Below are 26,020 nucleotides of genomic sequence, written 5' to 3' on the forward strand. Positions count from 1 at the left end.
CTTCATGATCCGCCCACCTCGGCCTCCCAAAGTGCTGGGATTACAGGTGTGAGCCACCATACCTGGTCACAGATGACTTTCATTACAGACAGGATCAAACTTACTTGTATGGAATAATTACACAATGACATTACAGAGTGGAATATAGAAACCATAATGGAACAAATAATTGTGAGTGAAAGTGTTTTCTCTATACTGACCTCCTCTGAGAGTACAAAAAAATGAACGTATATGAAAATCCTGGAATTATGGTGCTGAAAAAGGATCCTCAGAGATCTTCTAGAATACTATGTTAGGGTCATAAAGCAATATTGCAAAGTTTTTATATCTTTACCATGTAGTCAACCCAAATGGATGTTATTAGAAAGTATAATTCTCTCATGTAATATTAAATCTTTTATCTAATTTAATTTACAGAACTTCTTTCAAATAGTTAGCAACCTTCTAGATGAAGAAAACAAGGAAAAATGGGAAGATGCACAACAGGTAAGGTTGGGGTTATTTCAGAACTTAAAATGAAGCTGGCGAAACGAAGTGTATAAAATATGTGACTAAATTAATGGCTTGCTATTTCAGGAAAATAAGATATTTTTAAGTCAGTCTAGGTTATATCCTAGTAATTTTTGAGGAGACAAATGATCTTTACCTTATCAGTCTGGAAGGAATGTCTATTCATGTGAAAAAAAGCTGAGCTAGTTTAAGCAACTTAAAACTTTAAGGATTTAATGTGTAATAATTATATGCCTAACCAATAAGTTCCTTTTTTGTCTGTAGACCATGAGAAAAACAGCACATCTAAAAGTACATATTTCAAATGAAAGTATAGAGCTTTGACTAGTAAAACCATTTGCATTTACTACAATGTTGCATATAATATGGATCATAGACAGAGCGATTAATTTTTATTCAAAGCCAAGAACTGTTAAAATCAGGCCTCACCAAAAATTATGTTATGATTTTTAAAAATCTTCCTGCTATGCTTTATCAGTGTAGCAAGTGGCCTTATTGGTTAGGGTATTGTTTATAAATGCTTTGCAATACCATTTGTGGTATCCTAACTGATATACAGTGACTATTTTTTTTTTTCCTCCGAATTACAGGAAAAGTGGGTTAGAAGTCTAGAAAGAGGGAAAAAATATGGTTCTAAAAATTCTATGTAAATGTAATTTAACTGGATGTCAAACTTCTTTAGTTTTTCTACTTGACTCTTGTTAAAAATAAGATAATCTTGAAAAAAAAAAAGAATGAACATTTACTGAGGTTCAGGTTTTCCCTTTATAATCATGTTCTGGGTCTTCAGGAGTAAAGTATGCCCTTTATCCTGTTATGACAGGAGCTCTAAAAATAGTCCAGTGTGGGTCTACCTCATTATTAGGTATAAATTTCATGCATCTGGGCATAGCCAGAAAAAAAAAAAAAACTCTTATTTTAATACTTTAAATCTATTTTTTTCTACCAATTCGAGTTACATATTTGTCCTTGACTTTCTTCTAGAGGACAGCCTCATTCACTCACTGTAAGAAGATGGTGTCTTTCCTTAGAATACAGCTGCAGAGGCTAAGTACATCTTTCTAGAATGCTAGAGACTATTAATTATGAATATATTTAGAAGAAATATATAATATCCTATTTAAAACAAGAGTGCAATTCATCAGATGCTGTTATTTACTGTGAGGTCCTAACTTTAACAAATAATGAATGGTGGCAGAACTTCTTGTCAATGAAAAATCCTGAATTCATAAACCATCTATTTCCTTGAGATTTTGAGTTAGCTATATTCTTATATTTAAAGTATTTTTTCCAATAATAATGATCCTTAATACTGTTTTTGAAATAACGATTTGAAACCGAAAAAACAAAAACAACCCTGTTCTGTAGCTTTTACTAAAAGGTGGTGTCATCAATGCAGCCAGGTGGTGAATGGGTCTATTGAGTTTGTGGCACAAAGGGTGAACTTTGTGGAAATAGGTACTGTTTAAAATCTATCAAAGATAATATTTGTGGGTCTCCTTATTTTTGAGTAATAACCTTAACAAAAGTAAATATAAAACAGAACTCTGTGTACGTTTGGAAAATGAGCTGAGTAAAATGGTGGCTATTGACATCGGAAGTTTTTTGCAAACAAAATTTACTCTTTTGAACGGTCATTTCGGAAGTTGTTACCCATCAGTTCCAGTTACGAAGGATAAAACTATGTTTAGATTAATCATTCTACTAAAAACGTAGCATACTAAAGTAAAAAAGCAAACACACACACACACAAACTACTTTCTATATAGCACTGCTTTACACTCTACCCATATGGCTGGAGTTGACAAGTCCGGTTTAGTCAAGACAAGTCATTTTAGTCATGTATTATGTTTGATATTTCTTTATTACATTGAAAATTCGTATGTCTCTAGAGCAAGAGTGAGCAAACTGCAGCCAGTGAGCCAAATCCAGCTTGAGGCTTATTTTGTTAATCATATTTTGGAATATAGCCACACCCATTCATTTACATATAACCTATATATGGCTGTTTTGGTACCACAAGGAAAGAGTTGAGTTTACAACAGAGACTTCATGTCCTGCAAAGCCTAAAATATTTACTATATGCAAACAGAAAAAGTTTGGCAACCTTTTATAACCTGCTCTATAACATTTGACTACACTTGGAGAAATATAAACAGAATCTTTAGTCAACCTAAAAAACCTCTCCACCAAGGCAGAAGAGAAAGAAAACACATTCATTATTGAATAAGCAGTAAACCAGAATGTAATGTGTATCATAGGCAATCCGCTGACATTACAAAGACCCTATTACATAGCCTAGCAGTGTCCTCAAGGTAAATAGTAACTAGTTCTGAAGAGGACTTAAGAGCACCCTTTGTCACACATAGTTCATCTTAAATTCACACAGTTCGTCCTAAATTCACTTGGTAATTGGTGGTGACCATCTTGTTACTTAATTGGCCTTATTCAAAGAAAAAAATAACCTCCTTATATCTTTATGACTGGAAGCAATTTTGCCACTTGAAGCAAAATTCAAGAGGCCTCTGAAGTTAGGCTTCTACCTTTCACAGAAACTGAGAAAGAGGGGCACTATCTTTCTGTATACTTACCTTTCAAAGAGAGACATTCCTGGATCTTTAAGCTGTAGGAGACTATTTAGCTTTTAAATAAATTGATATGCATTTCAAAGAGAAAAAGTGCTTACAGTTACTAGGTTTCCAAAAGTAAATGCTCTAAGAAAAGGGAGAAGAGAGTGGGGTTGAGGGAGGGAGAGCCTCTTCCCATATTTTCAACAGAAAAAAATAAGCCTCTTATTTTAATTTGTATTCATCCTTCCACTACACATACTCATATACATACACACCTATACAAAGATAAGGGGAAAATACAGCAGTAGCAGGAAGCCTTGGCGATAACAAAAATCTTAGGCACATTCTTGGAAGTGGGATGATGGACTTTCGAAATTTGTGTTTAATGACTGAAAGTGAAGCTAAGCGATAGGTTTTATCCCCCAAATCTTTCTACAATTAAAAGTTGGAACTAACTCAGCTATACATGTCTAAGTTAATATGCGTCATTCATGTCTTCAAGTATATGTGAGTAAATATACTGTGGATACTGTCTGATTTTTAGACAGGCACAACCGCAAGCCCCTTTGAAATACACATATGCCTGCTGTCACTTTCAGCTCTGACTATATGCTTTTCTGCTATTCAGAATGCCTTTTTGTCTTCTGCACTAGTCTTTGCGATTACAAAGCAGCTAGAACTGTCTAATCCACTTAATTTTCATGGCTAGAAAATGCAGTGGTGCTGAATGGACACAAGAAATTAACTTGACTTCGAAAGATTTTCTCCTCTAAAGTGGTTATGTAATGCAGGCTGACTTTATAAGCTTTATGGGTTATACACGTGCATGTGACATTTTCAATAGCCTTTATGTCCCAAATACTATGAACTATTGCCACAATCATGGTTGCCAAATAAAAAAAACACTCGTCCATTTGTACTGTGTGAGGTGCCATGATGTTGAAAGAAACACACGGGCCATGGAGGCAGATGGTCCTGTAGGTAGATGGTCCTGTAGGTAGGTAGGTAGATAGGTAGGTAGATGGATAAATGGATAGATACATAGATGGACAGTTAGATAGGTAGGTATTGCTCAGCCACTATTAAAGATACAATATAGCCTTAGGTATGCTGTTTAACCTTCTTGAGGTCTTTCTTCTTCTTTCCTAAAATATGAATAATAATCCCACAGGTGTGTTTTGTATTTGTTCATGTAAAGCACATTCACTAGAGCTATTAATATTATTGTAATGTTAAAATTATTACCATTATTCTTACGGTGGACATTATAATTATTAAACAATAAATGTTTCTCTCAAGATATTTATTATTATGCAATAACTTAATAGTTTGTAAATATCTTCATGGTGGCAATATTAACTGTTTTTCCTCTTGTGTTCCTCATGTAGTTGCAAAGTTAAACATGTAAAGAGCCCAATTTCAGTGTTCTATGTTTTTGTTATATTTAAGTGATGGAAAGACTTCATCAAAAGAAAAGTCATGTATTTTCTGAGGAGACAGTCTGTTAGATATTTTGAGTTCCCTTAGATTTATGAGGGATTAATCATTACATCATATTACTTCCAAAGTTCCTCCCATGTGACATCTGATGTCATTCTCAACTGTTAATTTAAAAAATACAACTATAGGCAGCTGTAGATTTTTTTGAAGTAAAACAAAGCTCATTTGTGATTTCATGTAGGCTTAAAAAATTTCAGTTATATATGCCATTGTATGTATCGATTTTTTATTCCACGTAACCTTTGCTTATTTTTTCTAGATTTATCCAGGGTCAATAGAGTTAATGCAGGTGATTGAAGATTTTATACACATTGTTGGAATGGGGATGATGGACTTTCAGAATTCATACTTAATGACTGGAAATGTAGGTAAGAAATAGGATTTTCCCCAAAAAACTTTCTGAAATAAAAAAATTTGCAAGTATCTGCACCATACGTTTCCAAGTATAATATTCATTATTCATATGTTTAAGTACATGTGAGCAAATATATTTCGAATACTTGGTGTCTGACTTTTAGATAGGCCTAAACACATTGCATTATATATATATATACACACACATATATATATACACACACACACACATATATTTGTATTTATCTTCATGCATTTGTATGACTGCTTGTAGGCCTATTTGTGTGTGTCTTCACGTGTATATGTAGGATAATATGTATTTATTTTTTCATTCTGCCAAATGCTCATTGCTATCCAATCTAGTTATGAATGTGTATGTGTGTGTATACACACTAGTTATTTTGAAAACAACATGTTAGTCTTTATGCTCTTCCATACATTGTTCTTGAGGATGCCGAGTTACTTTCGCACTGGTTGTCCCAGGCAGGTGCTGAATCTGTGTGTGGTGGAACATTGAGAATACCTTCCAGGGTTAAGATGATGGTGCAACTGCTGCCACTGCAGTTTTTCTGAATATCTTCCAGTACACAGTGGATCTCTCAGGTCCCTCTTTAGTGGACTCTGTAATGCAACAACCATTATATTAATCAAATGACACATTACTCTTTGTGGTTAAAAATTAACAAGAGCCAAGAAATAGTCTTCTTAATGATACACATTGAATTGACATAGGCTTACAGTTTTCTCATTTCTTTAAAGCTTCTTCTGATAATGTTACTGTGATTCAGAATTATTTTCTTTCATTTGTCATACTTTAATACTCTTAACATAAAAACCACTGAACTATAGATAGTAATGTGTTTAAATAAACATATGTTGCCCTATATTCATATTCACAGATAATTATGCTTTAGTTTCTGGATTAGGAAGAGACTAACTTTGGTGGGGCAATTAACTAGGGAAGTTCAACTGGTAGAGAACATATTTTTTTTTTTATGATTAAGGCTTTTGGTGGTTCATTTTATACTTAATTTCTTCTGAAGGTACCTAAGTCCTGCAGGGACTCATTTTATCCTGGGATATCTTCACCAGGGTGACCTCAGATTACAATAGGTTACAGTTAACTACTGATAATATTCTTCATTTGAGGAAAGTCTATGTAATGGATACTTCAAAGGTCTGGAGACGTTTTGGAGCCCATGTATCCTCTTCATCCAGCACAGGCCTTATCAGTGAGTTTAACATCTTAATGTATCTTCTGAGCCTGTTGGAGGGCCTACACTTTTCTCCAGAGTGGGTGTCCAGCAGCTTGTGCCAGTTCAGTAATGGAGGAAGCTATTTCTTCTTATGGACAATTAGAGTAAAAAGAGACCAAAGGTGGTATCTTTGTTGAAAGATGAATTCAGAAATCAGAGAAATTCCCAATTCAATGTCCATTATAAAAGTGACTGGGCAGATAAAGGAAAGAAAGTTTGTTGGAAAGGTATATCATGTCTGTGGAAAAGGTTTAGCAATCACAGCTATGAGTTTTAAGGCACATGGAAGGAACCTAGCAAGATTCCAGGGATGCTAGTCACCCAAGTCAGAACCACTTTCCCAAGGGAAGGAAATGAGTTATGAAGGGTCTTGGGGCAGATTGGACAATTGGTAAAGTAGTTTATGAGTTAAAATGAGATAGAAAAACAAAGAACTATTGTTTTCTGCTTCTTTTTGTAAATGTTAATGTCTACTTCTAAAAGGTATTGCTAATTAAAAGGATGTTCAGATCAATACATGGCATTTGTGCAGAATGTGTTTAGAAAAAAAAAACTATAAAAAAGCCAATCACAGAGTCTAGCAAACTTAAATTGGATTTAAACTTAAATTTGGATTTATGTTTCAGAATCACAGCATATCACATTCTCTATAGCACTAGTATTACTTGATATAAAAATTTCACAAATGTCCATAAATTGCAATCATTTATTCATCTTTACTTTTCTTTGACTTACCAAGTTTGTATATTTGAAAATATTGTGCATTTTTTTCACAATAAGATTATGTTATCTAGGTTTGCCTTCTTCCCTTAAATGTGATTAAACTTTAAGAGGTATATTAAGCATAACTCAAAGCAATCGAATGCTGCAAATAAAGTCAATATCGTCCTATATCGTTGTCCATCTTGCCTGAGGATAGTGTGATTGTTCTGCCTTCTGATTGTTTATATAGCAACACTTATCCATATTAAAAGTTATGTTCTGTGAGTAAAAATTATAAACATTGTTTATACGGACTACCCAAAAGACATCTTAGTTATTGTTGATTTCCTCAAATGTTAGCTCAGGGACTGACTGACACTGTAGTTTGGTGACTAGAACTGAGAGTTATGCTCCATAGTATTCAGGAGTTTTCCAAATTGCATACACTAGTATCAAATTAAGTAATATGAATAATGATCTCTTACTATTAATACTTTTTATGTTACCCAATTTGATACTATATATGTAAAACATTATAATGTTATGTCTCATATTTCCAATGTTTTTGAGCATGGACATGAATAGAGACTATTTTACAGTAGAAAGTTGTGAAACATGTGAGTTGGCCCTCATTCTGTCTTACATTCTAAGTCCAAAGATTAATTATCCAACAGTCTGCTCATTATACTGAGCAGACATGTATGCAGGAACACAGGCATGTACACAGCATGTGAGAAATGAATAGAGACTAAGTAACTAAGAAAGTTTGTTCCTTATGGCCATTTTCTTTAGAATGTGTTGGATTAAGATTACTTAAAGAACTTCAAAAATCATAATGTATTTTAGAGAGATTATAAATTATTTTTTCATAAAGTCTATATGTATAGCTACTTTTCTGGACTATAGATATATAGTCACTTTTCTGGACTATAGATAGTAAACTCCTGAAGGAAGAAAGAGTTGAACAGTCCAATATAAATGCCAAAAAAACCATGCAATTTAATAAAAGACTCTCAGAACCAATAGATTATTTTATTTCAACTTTAAATATAGTTTTAGCATTTCTGTTTTCTAGTTACTGGATTAAATAGAATGAGTTTGAAGCAGAAGCAGTGCTATTAGAGGCACATATATAGCAAATAGAATAGATGAAATGCTGGAACAATAATAACAAAGAAATACTTTTTCCTTATTGTCATTTCCTATAGAAATGACAACTCATGTCTCACGTTTGAGAGCATTAGTTCTAAGACTTAGGACAATAATTCATATTTAAAAGCGTGGCCTTAATTCATCAAGATAAAAGTTCCTAGAATCTGATTAAAATCTCAGAAAAAGGAGTGACATATTTTAGAAAGACTTTCTTCAAAAATAGTTCAAATGAAAAAGTTTGAAGCTTCTTTTTTTCTGAAAAATGTCCCCATCTGTATCAGCTTTTGATAAGTGAAGTGCTCTTATATGATAAAAAAATTCTATGAACATTTTGATATATATGCGTGCATGTACATTTTTGTAGGGAGAATGTTCATAGCTTTGATCTGTTTCTTAAAAGATTTATGATCTCAAAATGTTTAACAGAGGTTTGGAAGAAAATAATCTACAAATAAGGATTTCAAACCAATGAATTTATAAAATAATCAAGCTTCAATAGAATATTTAGTTTTCATTTTTAAATACATATATGACATTTAAAATAGACACATGAAAGTTGTAACACATGAGTTAATGAACATTTACTAAAGACTAAACGCTCTACTAGTTTATATAATTACTGTATAAATGAATGAATGAATGTCTATGAAAGATTTCAATTTTCAATATGCCTCTTTTTAAAAAAATTATATTTGAAATGTTTTAACTGTCTGCATAGGTAAGTGGTTTTTGTTTTAGGAAAAGCATGTGACTTTTTCAATATATCAGTAATTTAAAAAATGTGTAAGTATCAATTAGGTCTGGAGGGCCATATCTTTATATTATTTAATATGAAACATTTTTAAAAGGTTATTTTTTCAACAAGACAGAAAGTTATTTTTCAGTGAAAATATTATTTGAAGATTTACTTCAACTTGCTTTCTATACGTTTCCTCTAAACATTTTTCCTTAAGTACCTTGCAGTCCTATTTCTCTTATTATTTTCCTGAAACTCCTATTTGAAAGGAAATTCTAATTGCCGAATAAATCTCCTCCCATTTTTCATCCTTCACATCCTCTGTGCTTTGCTAACCACTCTCTTTCTTGATACTGTTCATTCCTTTAACATTTTTACATTAAATACAGTATAAAATATACTCAAATGATAAATTTAAACTCATGGCTTCAAAGTATTTGGATTTCTTTTGAGATAGTAGCATAAAACAAATAATGTGAAGCCCTGAAAAGGATAAAAGTACATTATTTTGAGGTCTAGCTGTTTGCAGTTCCAAATACAAAATGGAGTGTATGAGATCTGACATGATTAGAATGACAAGGCAAGGGAATGGGACTATATTGTTCTAACGATTTGTCCAAAGTTACAGTGATGATTTATAGTTTTTGTTACATTTTCAGTTTTTTAAATATTTTTCACAATAGCTTCATGTAGCATGTTACATTTCCTTTTATTGATAAGAATATCCTATTCTTTAGAAATTGTGTTAGTTTAGAACCTAGAACTAGAATTGCATTCATTGAACTGAATTCAAGGAAGATCAGTGATGTGTCAATGTTACTCACCCATTGACTATGTTCAAGTACAGACAAAAAGAATTTTTCTCTTACTATAAGCAAAGCCTTTGCTAAGTGATTCAGGTCATTAAAATAAATGACTAATCTTCTAGCCTGCAAGTAAATTGCAGTCTAGTTGTAGACAGTAAAGAATTACATCAATAAATAAACATCAAATACACTTTGATATGTGTCATATAAGCCAAATGTTAGTACTTTATTCCCGGAGATGTTGTTCTGTGTAAGGATCAAGAAAAACTTCTTAGAGAAGGAAGCATTTAATGTAGACTTTGAAGAATGACTGAATTGTTAATAAGTCAACATAAAGAAGAGCAGGTAGCAAATAGATGGTTACAGTCCAGAACATTCTATTAGCAAAGATGATATAGAGATGTCAAAGTTGAAATTGTGCTTGGGGGAAAAGTGATCTATTTTAATAAAAGCACATATGTATAGAAGTGAAGGAAGTAAAATAAAATTGGAAAGGCAGGTTGATACATGGTTCTGAATTCTAAAGATAATAGGCAGTCACTGAATCTTTACCTGGTAAGAGTTGTGCTTTGGGAAAACATGTGTAAGATGAGAAAATGGAATTGATTGAAATTGGGAAGCACCATCAACATAGTGAGTCCAAATGTAGAGAGAAGGCTTTTAATAGTAATTCATGCGGAAGACAATGAAGACAGGAATTGCTGGTGGTAAGAATAGGAACTGACATGTGGGTATGAATTTGAGACTCTGTCTGAGGCTAGAATTGATAGGATTTCATAACTGACTGGGATGCGAGAGAGAATGGAGGGATTGAGATTAGGTTTATTCAACACACATTTGTGAGTATTTTTGACATATTAATATTTAGACAAGTATAGCCCCCAAGTGGAAAAAATAAAATGAGAACTTGGATTTTATTAGAGGAGTCAAATCTATAAATACACATTTGGTGATCAACTGCATAAAAGTGATAGTTGAAGCCATGAAAGTTTTTTTCAATTATCAATACAATAATAAGATAGAAGAGACGTAAGGTGATATCTACATTAAAAACAAAGAATGAAAGTTGGTGTCAGAGTAATAATGGTTAGAGGTAGTAGGTATAAGGAGTTCCAGAACAATACAGAATAAAATCAGTGTCCTATAATTAATAAAATGGAAAGAACGTTTCAAATTGATTGCTATACTTAATATCAATTGCTAATAAAGTTCAGTATCTTAAGAATTAAGATAAATATTATGGAATTATCAATTCTATAACATGAAAATTATTAAGGAAAAGTGCAGCACAGTGAACAGGACCTAAATTTTCAAGCTATTTATGTGGTTTCAATGCATTACACCCTTAACATTTTGATACAGTAATCTTTATGAATTTACTTTAGATAGATGAATGTTGCTGCACCCACTTACAGCTATTTCACAACTGTTCCTTAGGAATTATTTGATGCTGAAAATATCAAATAAGAAGGCAATGGTTTTAGGCTAAATAAGATCTTCAAATACAGAATACTATAATTATTAGTTGTAAGGAATTTCAAAAGTTCTTCTGATATGTAAGCCCTAACAGATACAAGAATCTAAAACGTATCAATTTAGTTATCCAGAAATCTAATAAGGCTAGTGCCTTGAAAGCATTATAGTAAGATATTTTTCTTTGAAAAGGTAAATATTCCTGTGTCTTGTTGGTTTAGAAAATATTAAATATTAGGTTTGTCAGGATGAAAATCCATAGTTGATGTTTTCTGAAATTGAATCCAAATTCAACCTGAAAAATGGTGTGATACAATGTTGACATCTCCTTTCTCTGTGCAATGCCTTTTCATCAACACCGAACCTGTGTTCTTTCTTATATTCACTGGCAAACTTAATCATTCCTTTGGTAGAAAATCTTGTTCTTTAATAGAGAAACCAACTTGCAGTCTGACAATATTATTCTAAAATATAGTGACTTTTCTTTCTAGGCTTATTTTCCTTTGTGTTGCTGCTTAGTTTCGTGATTCACACATCCCCATCTCTTGTTTGATTAGCTTTCTTTAAAAATGTGACATTTGTAGTCTGTTGATACCATGCCTGAAAAATACACAATTTAACTTTTTTTTTTTTTTTTTTGTATTTTTATTTGTAGCACCTGATGTTGGTTCAGTCAGCTAGATTTGAGTCTAAATGTGTTAAGTTCTATCTCTGTCTTCTGGCTCTTTACCACCCTTGCTAAACACCTGAAGCTAGTGGGTGTTTTTCTGTAGGTCAGGAAAAAAAATACAACTAAAAATATCTGTTTCTTTATTGTGCTAACATACTGGTTTCCTGAGAAAACAAGCAGTTCAAACATAGTTTTAAACTTTGATATGCAGCCGTAGAGTTCTTTGATTGCTTCTCATTTAATAGAAATTATCTCATGGTATTTACTAGGATCCTCTAATTCCATATGGTTGGGGTGGAAGCACTAGGGAGGTTGACATTGTGAAAGGCTATATCAGACCCTGTTAGGAACAAACAAGACAAACTGCCCAGGTGTGTGATAGGCTTTCTTGCACACAACTGAACCCCAGGCTAAGGTGCTCCCTAGTACTAGTGTGATAGATTGGTAATGATTCATGGATTTAACCAGCTTTAAGAGGTCTCAGACAATCATTCAGTAAATATGTGCCATGTTTTGCCCTAGAAGATTTCTCAGTGAACGAATTAGACAAACCTCTTGCTCTCACGGAATTTATGTTTTGTAGTAGAGATACAGGTGTCAAACCAATGCCATCAAACATGTCCAGTGGTTGTAATTGTTACAAAGTGGAATAAAGCAGTCGACAGAGTGAGCAGTTAATGAGTCAAGAGAGCAGTGTCATTTCAAGGAGGATGACCAGGGAGGGCCTTTCATTTTCAAAGTGATGTTTGAATGTAGTACTGAACCTTTAGAGCATGAGATGCAGTGATATGCAGGGGCAGAACACTTCAGACAGAAGAAACAGTAAGTACAAAGACCGTGATGCACTCATGTGCTTCATATATTGGAGGAACTGGGGAAAACCACTAGTGCTGGAATAGCTGAGGGAGGAGCAGTGGGAGGAAATGAAGTCAGAAAAGGAGTGGGAAGAGAAACTATAAGGTATTTGTCTGAGGTGTGAAAGGAATACAAAATGCTTAACAAGTATTTGTCATTTACCTAAGGGGATACAGCCTAAGAAATTCATCCTTAGATTATTTTGTTGTGCGAACATCATAGAATGTACTTCCACAAACCTAGATAGTAGAGCCTACTACACATTTAGGCTACAGAGGATAGCCTATTGCTCCCAGGCTACAAATCTATACAACATGTTACGTATTGAATACTGTAGGCAACTGTAACACAAGGGTAAATATTTGTGTGCCTAAATATAGATAAGCTGTAGTACAAATTTGGTATAAAATATTAAAAATGGTACAGCTGCATAGGGCACTTACAATTAATGGAGCCTACAGCTCCATGTTGCTCTGCATGAGTCAGTGAGTGAGTAGGGAGTGAGTGTGAGGGCCTAGGAAATTACTATGTACTACTGTAGACTTTATAAACACTGTACACATAAGCTACACTAAATTTATAAAAATATATATTTTCCAATAATAAATTAACCTTAGCTAACTGCAACTCTTTTACTTTATAAACTTTTAGTTTTTTTAACTTTTGGACTCTTGTAATAATACATTGCCTAAAGCACAAACATATTGTACAGGTGGAAAATTATTTTCTTTCTTTATGTCTTTATTCTATAAAACTTTTTTCTATTTTTAACTTTTAAATTTTAGATTTTTATTTTTTTTTGTTAAACCCAAGACATGAATTCACACATTAGCCTAGGCCCTACCCAGGATCAAGATCATCAATGTCACTGTCTTCCCCTTCAGATCATGTCCACCAGAAAGGTCCTCAGGGGAATTAACATGCATGGAGCTGGCATCTCCTATGATAACACTATTTTCTTCCGGAATACCTCCTGAGGGATTTGCCTGAAGCTGTTCTACAGTTAACTTTTTTTCTTAAATAGGAGTACACCCTAAAATAATGGTAAAATGTACAGCATAGTAAATACTAAGCAACAAAAATTTTTCAGGTGCATTATAATTTTATGTGACTACCATCATGTATTGGGTCCATAGGTGACCAAGACATCATGTGGCACATGATTATTATCTGATTTAGGTATAAAAGACTCATTCTGACTATGAAGTGGAGATATTATAATAGACTATTTGGCGCTTGAGTGAAAATAGGAAGGGCAGTGCTGTGCTTACTCAGGTGGGAGAGCAGAGGTTTGGGTCAAGTGACAGCGGAAATAGTGAAAAGGAGTCAGATGCTGAAGATATTTTAGTTGTTGATCTGAAAGAGCTTGCTAATAGTTAGAAATAGAGTGTGGAAGAAGTAGAGCACTCAAGGAAATGTCTCCACTGCATCCCCAAGAACCCAACTACAGAAGCAAGACAGATTTATATCAAAAATTTACTTTGGCAGCAATTCGAATGCCTGTAAAGTTTAGAATTCAAAGCAGTTTTATTTTGGCTTTTTAAAAATATGTTATCCTTCCTAACTCCAACCCAAATCCTTGCTCCTGTGGTTTAAGCCCATTTCATTTTTACTGTTCTCAAGGAGACTGAGCAATTTTATCCTCAGAAGCCATCAGCATTCTGTCATCATCCCACCATACAAATCCTTGGGCAAAAGCCAGAATGAAATTGTTCATTAAAATGACTTTGTAACTCATATTGAGTTGCCAGCTAACAAATGAAATAAATCCTACTTTCCCTACCATTTTTGTGTTTCTTTTTTAATTGGAAGGCCATGGAGCCTTTAGAATAGAACTCTTAAGTCTCAACCAAGTCCAGCAAGAAAGTAGTCAGCTCCATTCTTTTGAAAGCTGTTTTCTGTTTTGGTTTGTTTTGTTTTAATAAAAACTTAAAAATAAGAATACCATAGAAGTCTGTTGTCTAAGTTGGAAATATATTTGCAAAACATCTTCATCTCTACAGCTTTACAAATGTTATTTGTAATAGAACTACTCTTATAGTTATAACCCTGGACCTTAATGTCGAAAACACTGATCATGTTATGATGTTTCAATTTATTAGTAGGCCTGCATTCTTTTAGAAGTTAACTGGTGTGAAAAAAATAGTAACATAACATTTCTGAATTTATCTTATTTGTTTTAAACAGCCATGCTCAAAGACACAATTATTCATGGTGTCATTATTAAATAATGCTTCTTTTCCCTGAGAAACTTGAAAACGTTGTTAATACTCTTTTTTGTTTTGAGTAACCCAAATGCTCTAAACTTTCTATATTATCAGATATTATGCCAATTTCTAACCTTAAACTTCTGAACTTCCTTCACAAGTACCATTTGAGTACAATATAAAGAAAGGTATTTTTATTTGTTTTTCCCCGTTTATTCCTCAAGCTTTCTAAGAAAAGTTATGGCATCCTTAATATTTCATAGCATGCCCCAAATTAATGTTTTCACCAATATTCATGATGCTATTTACTCTTCACAACCTTTCAGACTGGGTGAGAGGGGTACCCACATAATTTGTCCGACATCAGTGCCTCCCATTCAGAGTGGGTGCATTTTCTTCCCCTTTGCATTTTGGTAATTCAGAGTTAAAGATTTGTTTCATTATCTCGCTCAGCCAACCACACTCTAACCTACTTCTGTTATATAATGAACTTCAGTGTAATTTTTTTATTTTGTGACTCTAGGGAAACCATACTCATCTGTTCTATATTTCTGCATCGAGGTAAAATAACTCCTGACCATTTGTTTTCTTTTCTGCTAATAGTCTTCATATGTATCTACTTTGTTAAAAATTTTGAAATTATTTTTCTGGCTAATTACACAAATTAAGCTTTCGTAAATCTTTTATACCATATCGTAGATAATGAAAATGTGAATTTGCTTGTTACTCCTTCAGTCTCCATCCCTTCAGCAACTGTTTAGGAGAGAGGGCATAAATAGAGGGCCAAACCTTTCATTCTAAGGCACATAATTTCTTTTGAATTTTTTATTTACTAAGAAAATACTCATAGTCTAAAGAAACCTAAGGAGGTCACACAGAATTAGGTTGCAAATGTATGATATAGAGAATGCACATTAATGTGCAGCAGCATTGGGAACATGAATAGGAAAAGTAGAGGAAAAGCTGACTTCTCCTGTAGCTGTACAATGTATGAGAAAAGAGCTTATGGACCAAAGAGTGAAATGACTGTAACAGAAATAGTGATGGTGAAGGAGTATGCTTGAATAGTATATCTTGCTATACCAGAATGAATTGTGAAAGCTGTCCTCAAATAGAAAACATGACTTCAAAAATTAAGATTTCCAATAAGGATACAGGCCAAGAATTCTTGAGTTTCTTCCATGTTAACATGTAGAACTTAAACAAATTTACAAGAAAGAAACACACAACTCCATCAAAAAGTGGGTGGAGGATATGAACAGACACTTCTCCAACAAAACATATGTAAAAAAAAAAAGCTCATCATCACTGGTCAGTAGAGAAATGCAAATCAAAACCACAGTGAGATACTATGTCATGCCAGTTAGAATGGTGATCACTAAAAAGTCAGGAAACAACAGATGCTGGAGAGGACGTGGAGAAATAGGAATGCTTTACACTGTTGGTGGGAGTGTAAATTAGTTCAACCATTGTGGAAGACAGTGTGGTGATTCCTCAAGAATCTAGAACTAGAAATACCATTTGACCCAGCAATCCCATTACTGGATATATACTCAAAGGATTATAAATCATTCTACTATAAAGACACATGCACACATATGTTTATTGAGGCACTATTCCCAATAGCAAAGACTTGGAACCAACCCAAATGCCCATTAATGATAGGCTGGACAAAGAAAAGGTGGCACATATATACCATGGAATACTATGCAGCCATAAAAAGTGTCAGTTCATGTATTTTGCAGGGACATGGATGAAGCTGTAAACCATCATTCTCAGCAAACTAAAACAAGAACAGAAAACCAAACACTACATGTTCTCACTCATAAGTAGCAGTTGAACAATGAGAACACATGGACACAGGGAGGGGAACATCACACACCAGGGCCTGTCTGGGGAGTCAGGGGTTGGGGAGGGATAGCATTAGGAAAAATACCTAATGTAGATGACAGGTTGATGGGTGCAGCAAACCACCATGGCACGTGTATAACTATGTAACAAACCTGCATATTCTACACATGTATCCCAGAACTTAAAGTATAATAAAACAAAACAAAATAAAACAAAACATGTAGACATAGCCACAAACATTTTGGGTTTGAATTTTCTTTTTCTTTTCTTTCCTTTTTCTTCTTTTCTTGTCTTTCTTTTTTTCTCTCTCTTCTCTTCTCTTCTCTTCTCTCTCTCTCGAGAATTCTAGAGTTTCTTACATGTTAACATATAGACCTAGCCACAAACATTTTGAGTTTGAATTTTCTTTTCTTTTCTTTTCTTTCTCCTCTCCTCTCCTCTCTTCTTTTCTCTTCTCTTCTCTTCTCTTCTCTTCTCTTCTTCTCTTCTCTTCTCTTCTCTTCTCTTCTCTTCTCTTCTCTTCTCTTCTCTTCTCTCTTTTCTCTCTCTGTCTCTTTCACTCAAGAATTCTAGAGTTTCTTACATGTTAACATGTAGACCTGGCCACAAATATTTTGGGTTTGATTTTTCTCTTTCTTTCTTTCTTTCTTTCTTTCTTTCTTTCTTTCTTTCTTTCTTTCTTTCTTTCTTTCTTTCTTTCTTTCTTTCTTTCTTTCTTGTCTTTCTTTCTTTCTTGTCTTTCTTTCTTTTTCTTCTTTCTTTCTTCCTCTCCCTCTTTCTGTCTGTCTCTGTCTCTCTTTCTTTCCTCTCTTTCCTTTCTTTACTTTTTTTTTTCATTTTGAGACAGGTTATTAATTTGCCACTCAGGCTGGAGTGCACTGGCATGACTTAAATTCACTACAACCTCCACCTCCTGGGCTCAAGTGATCCTCCTGCCTCAGCTTTTTGAGTAGCTGGGACTATAGTCATGCACCATCACACCAGGCTAATTTTTGTATTTTTGGTAGAGACTGGGTTGCCATGTTGCCCAAGTTAGTCTTTAACTCTTGGGCTAAAGAGATCCTCCCACCTTGGCCTCCAAAAGTGTTAGGATTAAGAATGTGAGCCACTGTTCTGGAAGTTTTCTTTATTTTCTATGAAGAGCATGAGTTTCTACAAAAAAGTTTTTGACGACCTGTGTGCCATAGGGAAGGTATAAAGAGAAGTGTTGCATCAAGGGGATGGTGCTTTGCCTTAGTTCAAGAGATCTTCAGAGGACTTTAATTAGGAAAATGTTTTTTTTTTTTTTTTTTTTTTTTGAGACGGAGTCTCGCTGTGTCGCCCAGGCTGGAGTGCAGTGGCCGGATCTCAGCTCACTGCAAGCTCTGTCTCCCGGGTTTTTACGCCATTCTCCTGCCTCAGCCTCCCGAGTAGCCGGGACTACAGGCGCCCGCCACCTCGCCCGGCTAGTTTTTTGTATTTTTTAGTAGAGACGGGGTTTCACCGTGTTAGCCAGGATGGTCTCGAACTCCTGACCTCGTGATCCGCCCGTCTCGGCCTCCCAAAGTGCTGGGATTACAGGCTTGAGCCACCGCGCCCGGCCAGGAAAATGTTTTTAAAGATAGGATTGAGCAAGAAGACCATATGGGAAACTAAGCAGCAAGTGGCTTTCTGTTTCCCTGGAGACCTCATATATGAAAGATCTTGGAATTATAGGTCTTCCCTGGTTGACTTCATTGTTATTTTTGAGATAACCTCGTTCAAAATCTGGTAGATTCACACCAATAACATAAATGGGAAAGTGAAATCTAAAGTCAATTGAAAACAAATTTTGAATTTTATAAAATATTACTTCTGATTTTTATTGGTTTTATATTGCAATGATTTGAAATTAGTAAAGTTATGTATATGCCTTCTTTTCAACTTTGCTCTTCAAATGAACTAAAAGGATGCTACTGTGAGTTTGTGTGAATATAAAAAACAATAACAGTTTAACTGTTTCTATGGTAATAATTGCTCATCTCTATGGAAATAGTGGTCTGCCTATTTAACAATAACCAGTGAAGAGAAAAGAGGTATTGACTCCCTTTTAATAATTTTTCATTTTTTTTTTCTATTTCAGTTCACCTTTTCAAAGGTCTTAATTTGTTTATTATACCAAGAAATCTGGACTAAATTATTCCTTTTCTCCTTTGCTTCCTTCACTGAATTCCAAATAAATAAATACTCATGTGAATTGAAAACTAAAAATTCTGGCTCAGATTGAAGACTGGTGCTTTTATGTCAGTGCAAGTAAGGATGCCATTTTGTGTCTTTTAAAACATGCTAGCTTTGGAGTTAGACATCTGGCTGCAAACCTTGACTATACCGTGACTAACTAGCCTTCTGGAAGTTATCTCCCCTGTATAGTTGTCAAGAGTAAAGGTAACATATATTTAGCACGTACAAACACAAGACCAAATATGGGCTGTGCTACTGATTTGTTATGTGACTTTGGTTAAGCTGCTCAGTCCCTTACAGCCACAGTCCACTCCTCTAGGGAGCTTCTAAAGTTTTTACTTAAATTTAGTATTCTACATTTAAAAAATAATCCAAATATTATACTTATTGTGTACTTTACAAGGAAGACCCAGATCCCAGACTTCTAGGCTGATATTATGACCAATCTAGAAAACCATATGTGCTGTCTGGCTGTTTTACGGTTGCCTTCTCTGCTGTAATGGCAGTTAGGGCCCATGAAGATTTCAATGGCATTTGGCATTTTACTATCTTAAAAAGCGATTCTTCTATGCAGTTATTTGTCATTAGTCAGATACTAGCTCTCTTGAATGATTCATACAAATAAATAGTTTCTGCTTTAATTTTATATTCTTTCCTTAACATATACTCCATCAACTGTGGTCTGCAAAATTTTGCTGATTATCGCTATAAATGCATCAAATAATTCTGTAGTATTGCTACATTCTCTGAAATTTATAAATGAATTAGTTCATTTTTATCCTTAACAGAAATCTTTTGAATAGTCAAACATATTTTTGTTCTTTTGCATTGCAATTAAATTTTCCATATGAACAGCTTTAACTTTAGAAATATAAATAATTTCTTATATGACTAGTTTAGCATATATTTTTAATTTGGTATTTTGTTTGGATCTATGGCATATGTACACGAGAGAGCAGGTAGGAATGTGTGTTTGTGTGTGTATCTTCTAAAATACTTATCAGTGTTTGAACCAGATATGCAGTTGTTTTGGATATCATTAAAATTCATACTACAGGCTTAAGGAAAAATTAGGTGGTTTTTTTCAAAGTTACATTAAAGAATGAAGATACCTTTTAATGAAAGTTAAAGTGAATTGAGAATCCTACAATAGCAAGATTTAAAGGGTATATACTTGTCTATACTGGACGGTATTGTATTGAAGGCATAGCTGATGACTACAAAGTAGAAGCAAACTGTTCATAAGGGAGTGATTTATAATGGATGATAGGTTATATTCCCAAATGTATATTCTGAATTCAGACAAAACCTGATTCATCGAATTTATTAACAGGGTTCTCAAATGAAGTAGGAATACATATTGAGACTAGGATACTAAAGCCTTTTCTTTATTACTATAAAATGTTTAGTAAGCATCTTCAATCTCCATTTAGCTATAGTTTTCCTCTTTGAAATATGAACCTTCCTCCTTTTGAAGAATCTGTACTTTTTATTACAGAGTCTGACCTTCCTCTCTACTTTTTATATAATCACCTTTTGCTTTTTCCAAATTAATTCCCTGATTGTTTATCTTTTAATTTTCCCTAACTCCAAATACTTACCTTATTGCCCCAAAATAACATCTATTATATTTAAAATGTGTTCTGAAAATCTAAAATATCTTTAAAATCACAGAATTTTAGAAATATGGAATATTTATTTTTAAATAATTTCTTAACCAAGAAGCAAATATATTATTTTGTAATATAATTTAGACTACATAGGTGAAACAAATTTATAATTGGTTGATATGCTCTTTTTAGCTATATAGAATTTACTAATGAACACTCAGTGTTTGTGGAACTCAGTTAGTGTTCACTGGTAAATTTTATATAGTTAAAAAGATCATAGCTATATAAAGTGAAATAGAATACTCAGTTTGATCATAGAGTGTGTGTTTGTGGGGTTGGAGAGTAAGATATTGTTTGTTTGGGGACTGTTTGTTTAATAATCCAAAGACCAAAATTATTTTCTGAATTTTAGTGTCCTTAATAGTCTATTGCTTCATATGGGAGAGACATGATGTTTTCAAATATAGAGTTGATGTACTAATTTTATTAATCATCATTCTTTAGTTTGTTCATAATTCCAACTATAAACTCATGAATCTCTACTATAATACCACTAAGATATGTTTTTGCTTCTTTATGATCCAAAATTAGTCTATAAAATATAATTAATTGTGCTTGGTTCAGAGTGTGTTGTGGGATCAAATGAGGGAATATGCTGGTACGAGCATTTAACCGCTTAGTAAATGGTGTCTTCTATTGCTGTTATTACCCCTTTTCTCTCTTCAAAAAATTTATTTGATTAGGCACACATACTTCAGTTCTCCCTATTTCGAAAAAAGGTATAGGACCTATGTTTTTTGTTTTGTTTTGTTTTTGTTTTTTTATAAGATTAAGTATCTACAGATCCATAAACAAGCCAGGACCCAATATAATAATTAGCCAAGAGAGGAGCTGGTTGAAATGAAAGACTGAAAGTATGACTGAAGAATAATTTTTAATGGAAAAGGTCATGAGCTAACATAGAGGAAGAAGTTAGAGACCAAGCTGGGGAGACCCTGAAAAGGATTTCGTATCTTATACAAATATAACCGGAAACCTGGGAACAACATGATTCAATTTATACTTAAAACCTATGCTGGCTGCAGTGTGGAGAATAAATGGGAAAGGCACAACAATGGAAGCAGGGAACATAGTGAGTTGTTTTAATTTACATAGGGTCTGATGGACTACTGTGTGACAGTCAAGATGGGCATGAGAAGACAATTTTAAGCTGTGTTTTAGAAGTGAAACAGTAAGTACAATGATGAATTTGATTCAAGAAGTGAGGACATAGATGTGTCAAGGGTAACTTATGGATTTCTGGCTTGAGTACAGGGTCGATGGAGGTGCTGTTTACAGAAATGAGAAAGATTACATAGGGAATGCATATTTTGATGAATAGTGGGTGGAAATCCAGAGTTGAGCTTTGGATACATCACATTTGAGATGCCTGAAGAAATTCAATGAAAAAGTCCAAGTAGACAGTTTAGTATTAGGTCTGGAGTTAAGAAGAAAATGTCTTATACCTATTCTTCCCGTACTTAAGATACTGTGTGAAGTATGTCTTTCACTACATTGTAGTCTCTTTAAATGCAAGGACTCTTTCTTTCTTAATGTTGGATCTTCCACAGCATTTTATATAAGGCAGAGAATGGTTAAAGGGAAGAATAAAAAAGAGTTGTCATGAATTGAATCTGTGTACAAGGAGTGAGTTAACTGCCTCCAACTTAATCCTAATGAAAGGTTATTGATTTTTACAGATGGTCGAAGTGAACAGCAATTAAATGGCTTGCCAAAGTTCACAAAGTAAATGGAAAACTAGGCCTGGTTGACTCCAGGGCACAAGTTGATCATATTAAACTCACTGCTTCTAATTAAGCCCTTGGTAAACCTCATCTATTAAAAACATGTGGATAGTTATTGCACCAAACTCACTATATGCTAAGATGTTAGCACATAACAATATACAGAAAAATGCCCATCCTTTTGGAATTTAAAATCTAGTGTGGGAGGCAGAAAATGAGTAAGTCTATGTAAAAAAACAGAATTACATAATAGAGAGAAATTGGGGCTTGGATATCTTTATATGGGGCAGTTAGGACAGACCAAGCTAAGGGAAAAATAATTTAGCAAAGACCCATGAATAAGTACGAGGAAAGAATGTTCTAGTTAGAAAGAAAAGCCCTGTGGTAGAAAAGATCTGCGCATCTTAGTCATGATCACCAAACAAGACAGCCATGCATAATGTGACTGCAGAGATGTACAGAGCCAAGCAATGCAGAGCTTTGTAGTTCAAGCTAGGATGTGGGTTTTTTTCTAGGAGCACTGACCAGTCATTGAATTATTTCAAGTAAGAAAAAGTCATAATCTGCTTTATATTTAAAAATGATAACTCTGGTTTATGAGAGAAAGAATTTAGGGGCAGGAGTAAAATAAAGAAAGCCAGTCAGACAGCTCTTGAATTAATTCAGTTGAGAGATTCTGGTGGCTTTTGGCAGGTTATGGAATGGAGACAGAGGGAAATGCAGTGATTGAAGACACATTCCAGAAATAACACCAAGAAGACATGTTGATGGGTGGGATGTAGGGGGCGACAAAAATCAGAAATAAAGAATGATCCCCAAATGTATGGTTTGAATGTCTGAGTACACGGTGGCACCTTCTAGTAAGATGGGAAAGACTGTGGAAGAAAGTGCTTTGGTAGTGGAAAATAAAGGGTTCTAATTAGTAAACGTTTGTTGAATTAAAGAATCTCAATATTGGCTTTGTTTATATGACTAAATACCATATTTCCTTGCATGATCATTTATTTATGAATTGTCTGTGGCTGCTTTCACATCATAATTGCAGAGTTAGGTAGTTGCAATAGAGGCCTGATAGCCTACAGAACTGAAAATATTTACGTTTTAGTTCGTTGTAGAAAGAAGTTTGTCAACTCCTGTTATAGAACATGGTTTAAATGTAAAACAAATTTTAGTGTATAGTTTTCATTTTTTGAATCCAAAGGCTGTTCTTTATTCTACATAATCCTTATAAAGCCTTTGACTCCTTATAAAACCATCCTCTCATTATTAAACTATCCCTTTCTAAGTTAATGTGCTGTTGTTGTTCTCTCTCTCTCTCTCTCTCTCTCTCTCTCTCTCTCTGCCTTCCTGTCTCTCCCTTTCTTTCTGTCACCACTGATTTTGGTGGTATCTTTCCCTATTTGTTTCTCTTTATCCTCTAAAAGTGAGTCTTTCCTAAGTTCTTGCTCTATTGTGTCATTTTCTCAAGATCTTCATAGCTTCCCACCTGACTTCTTTTAGGTGTCTGCACAAATGTCAGCTTACATGAGAAGCTTTCTCCATTTAGTATAGCTTGCCAAGCCTAATACATCATCTTTCATTTTTCATTACTGACCTTCTATCTCATTTTGTTTAGTTGTTCCTTGTCTGTCTCTCTCCAAATACTATGCCAGTCCCATGAGGATAGGGACTTTTTTCACAGGTGTATTTGTTCATTTGTTAAATTCTTCATTGCTAGGATAGTCCAAAGAATACTATAGGGGCTCAATAGAGGTTTGTTGGATAATAAATGTATACAATGAATTCTTCTGTCTACAATGATCTCTTTTCCTTTGTTAAGTTATAACACTTTTCAATGTCACTGCTCTTCTGGGAATGAGTGATTTGCTATCTTGGGAAGTCCTTGCATTGTTGCCTCCTGTTGTTGTTTTTTGCCTGCATTGGTGCCTAACTCCTCTTAGATTCCTGACTTATTTCTCTAATAAGGTTTGAACACCCTTGAGTATCAAATAACATATGATGAATACACACACACACACGCACACACACACACTGTGAGTTAATAATGCTGTATATACACAAGCTCTCATTGTTTTGTACTTGGTTGATTATCATCTAATGCTCTTTCCTCTGCAGGAATGCTGTTCGTAATCTTACTGGTTGAGGAAAGCAGGGGGATTTATTTCCTAATGCATTTTCCATATTGATTTGTTTTTAATCTTCAGAGAATCATGCAAAAATTACTTCTATCACATTTTATTTTGTGTTCATGTATGGATCGAAATCATGAGTTACTTGTGTAAAGAAGATGAACATTTATAAGTATCTGTTTCTAAAAGTCCATAAAACATACTCTTCTTGAAAACTAAAAGGAAGGTGCTATGATCACCTAAAATTTCTCCATTATATTATGTGTAGCATAGAAAGAATAAGCATTCAATAGATAACAAAATAAGTGACAAAACTGAGAAGTTTTAAATTTATTTCTCTTTAAAGAATAATTATCATCTTCAAAAACAGCCTGTTAGAGTTTCAGTAGTTCCTTTTTTTTTTTTTTTTTTTTTTTTTTTTTGAGACGGAGTCTCGCTCTGTCGCCCAGGCTGGAGTGCAGTGGCCGGATCTCAGCTCACTGCAAGCTCCGCCTCCCGGGTTTACGCCATTCTCCTGCCTCAGCCTCCTGAGTAGCTGGGACTACAGGCGCCCACCACCTTGCCCGGCTAGTTTTCTGTATTTTTTTTTTTTAGTAGAGACGGGGTTTCACCATGTTAGCCAGGATGGTCTCGATCTTCTGACCTCGTGATCCACCCATCTCGGCCTCCCAAAGTGCTGGGATTACAGGCTTGAGCCACCGCGCCCAGCTGGTAGTTCCTTCTTATGTAAAGTTTTGCTTTACCTGGTTTCAGTTACCCACTGTCAACTGTAATTTGAAAATATTGAATGAAAAAATTCCATAAACAATTTATAAGTTTTAAGTTGTGTGTCATTGAGTAGCATGATGAAATTTCATGTCATCTCACTCTATCCTGCCCCAAATATGAATCATGCCTTTGATTGGCATGTCCACACTGTCTATTCTATGCACCCATTAGTCACTTAGTAGCTAGCCTGTTTATCAGATTGACTGTCAAGGTATGGCAGTACTTGTGTAAAACCCTTATTTTACTTAATAATGGCTCCAAAGAGCAGTGATGCTGGCAATTGGATATGCCAAAGAGAAAGAACAAAGTACTTACTTTAAGGAAAAAGGTTAGTTTCCAAGGTAATAAGGAAAGAAGATAAAACATATGTTTAGTTTGCTAAGATCTATGATAGGAATGACTATTTTATCCTTGAGGTTGTGAATGAGGAAAAAGAAATTTATTATATATATATATACACACACACACACACACACACACACATATACATACAGAGTTTGGTACTAACCATGGTTTTGGAGATCCACTGAAGATCTTGGAACATACCCTCTGTGGATAAGGCGAGGGTTACTGTATGTCTAAGATGATATAGACAGGCGTTTTCTGTAAAGGGACAGATAGTAAATATCTTAAGATTTATGGGCCACATAGTCCCCATTGCAACTACTCAACTCTGCCATTGTAACATGAAAGCAGACAGGGACAACATTGTCAACCTAAATAACAAAAAGAGAGAGCCTCTCTACAAGAAGAATATTTATTCAAGAATGGGCATTGCAATGAGAATTAGCATGCCATAGTAAACTATGTGCATATTTAGAATGTTAAAGGAAGATAATGGTTTTTAAAGGAAAAATGAGGACGATTACATAATTGTTTTGAGATAAT

The 26,020-nt window shown here is 34.2% G+C and overlaps 1 protein-coding gene across 5 annotated transcripts in view; it reads left to right on the top strand.

Moving 5' to 3' along the window:
- The window catches only part of ADGRB3 (adhesion G protein-coupled receptor B3), a 747,311-nt gene that overhangs the window by 375,311 nt on the left and 345,980 nt on the right, over positions 1–26,020 (top strand). For all 5 annotated transcript variants that reach the window (XM_050787501.1, XM_050787503.1, XM_050787500.1 and 2 more), the window contains 2 exons: positions 418–486; positions 4,840–4,948. In XM_050787501.1, coding sequence (XP_050643458.1) covers positions 418–486; positions 4,840–4,948 — 178 coding nt within the window. The remainder of the gene's footprint in view (positions 1–417; positions 487–4,839; positions 4,949–26,020) is intronic.

Source organism: Macaca thibetana, chromosome 4 (assembly GCF_024542745.1).
Source record: "Macaca thibetana thibetana isolate TM-01 chromosome 4, ASM2454274v1, whole genome shotgun sequence".
In the NCBI taxonomy this organism is placed as follows: domain Eukaryota; kingdom Metazoa; phylum Chordata; class Mammalia; order Primates; family Cercopithecidae; genus Macaca; species Macaca thibetana.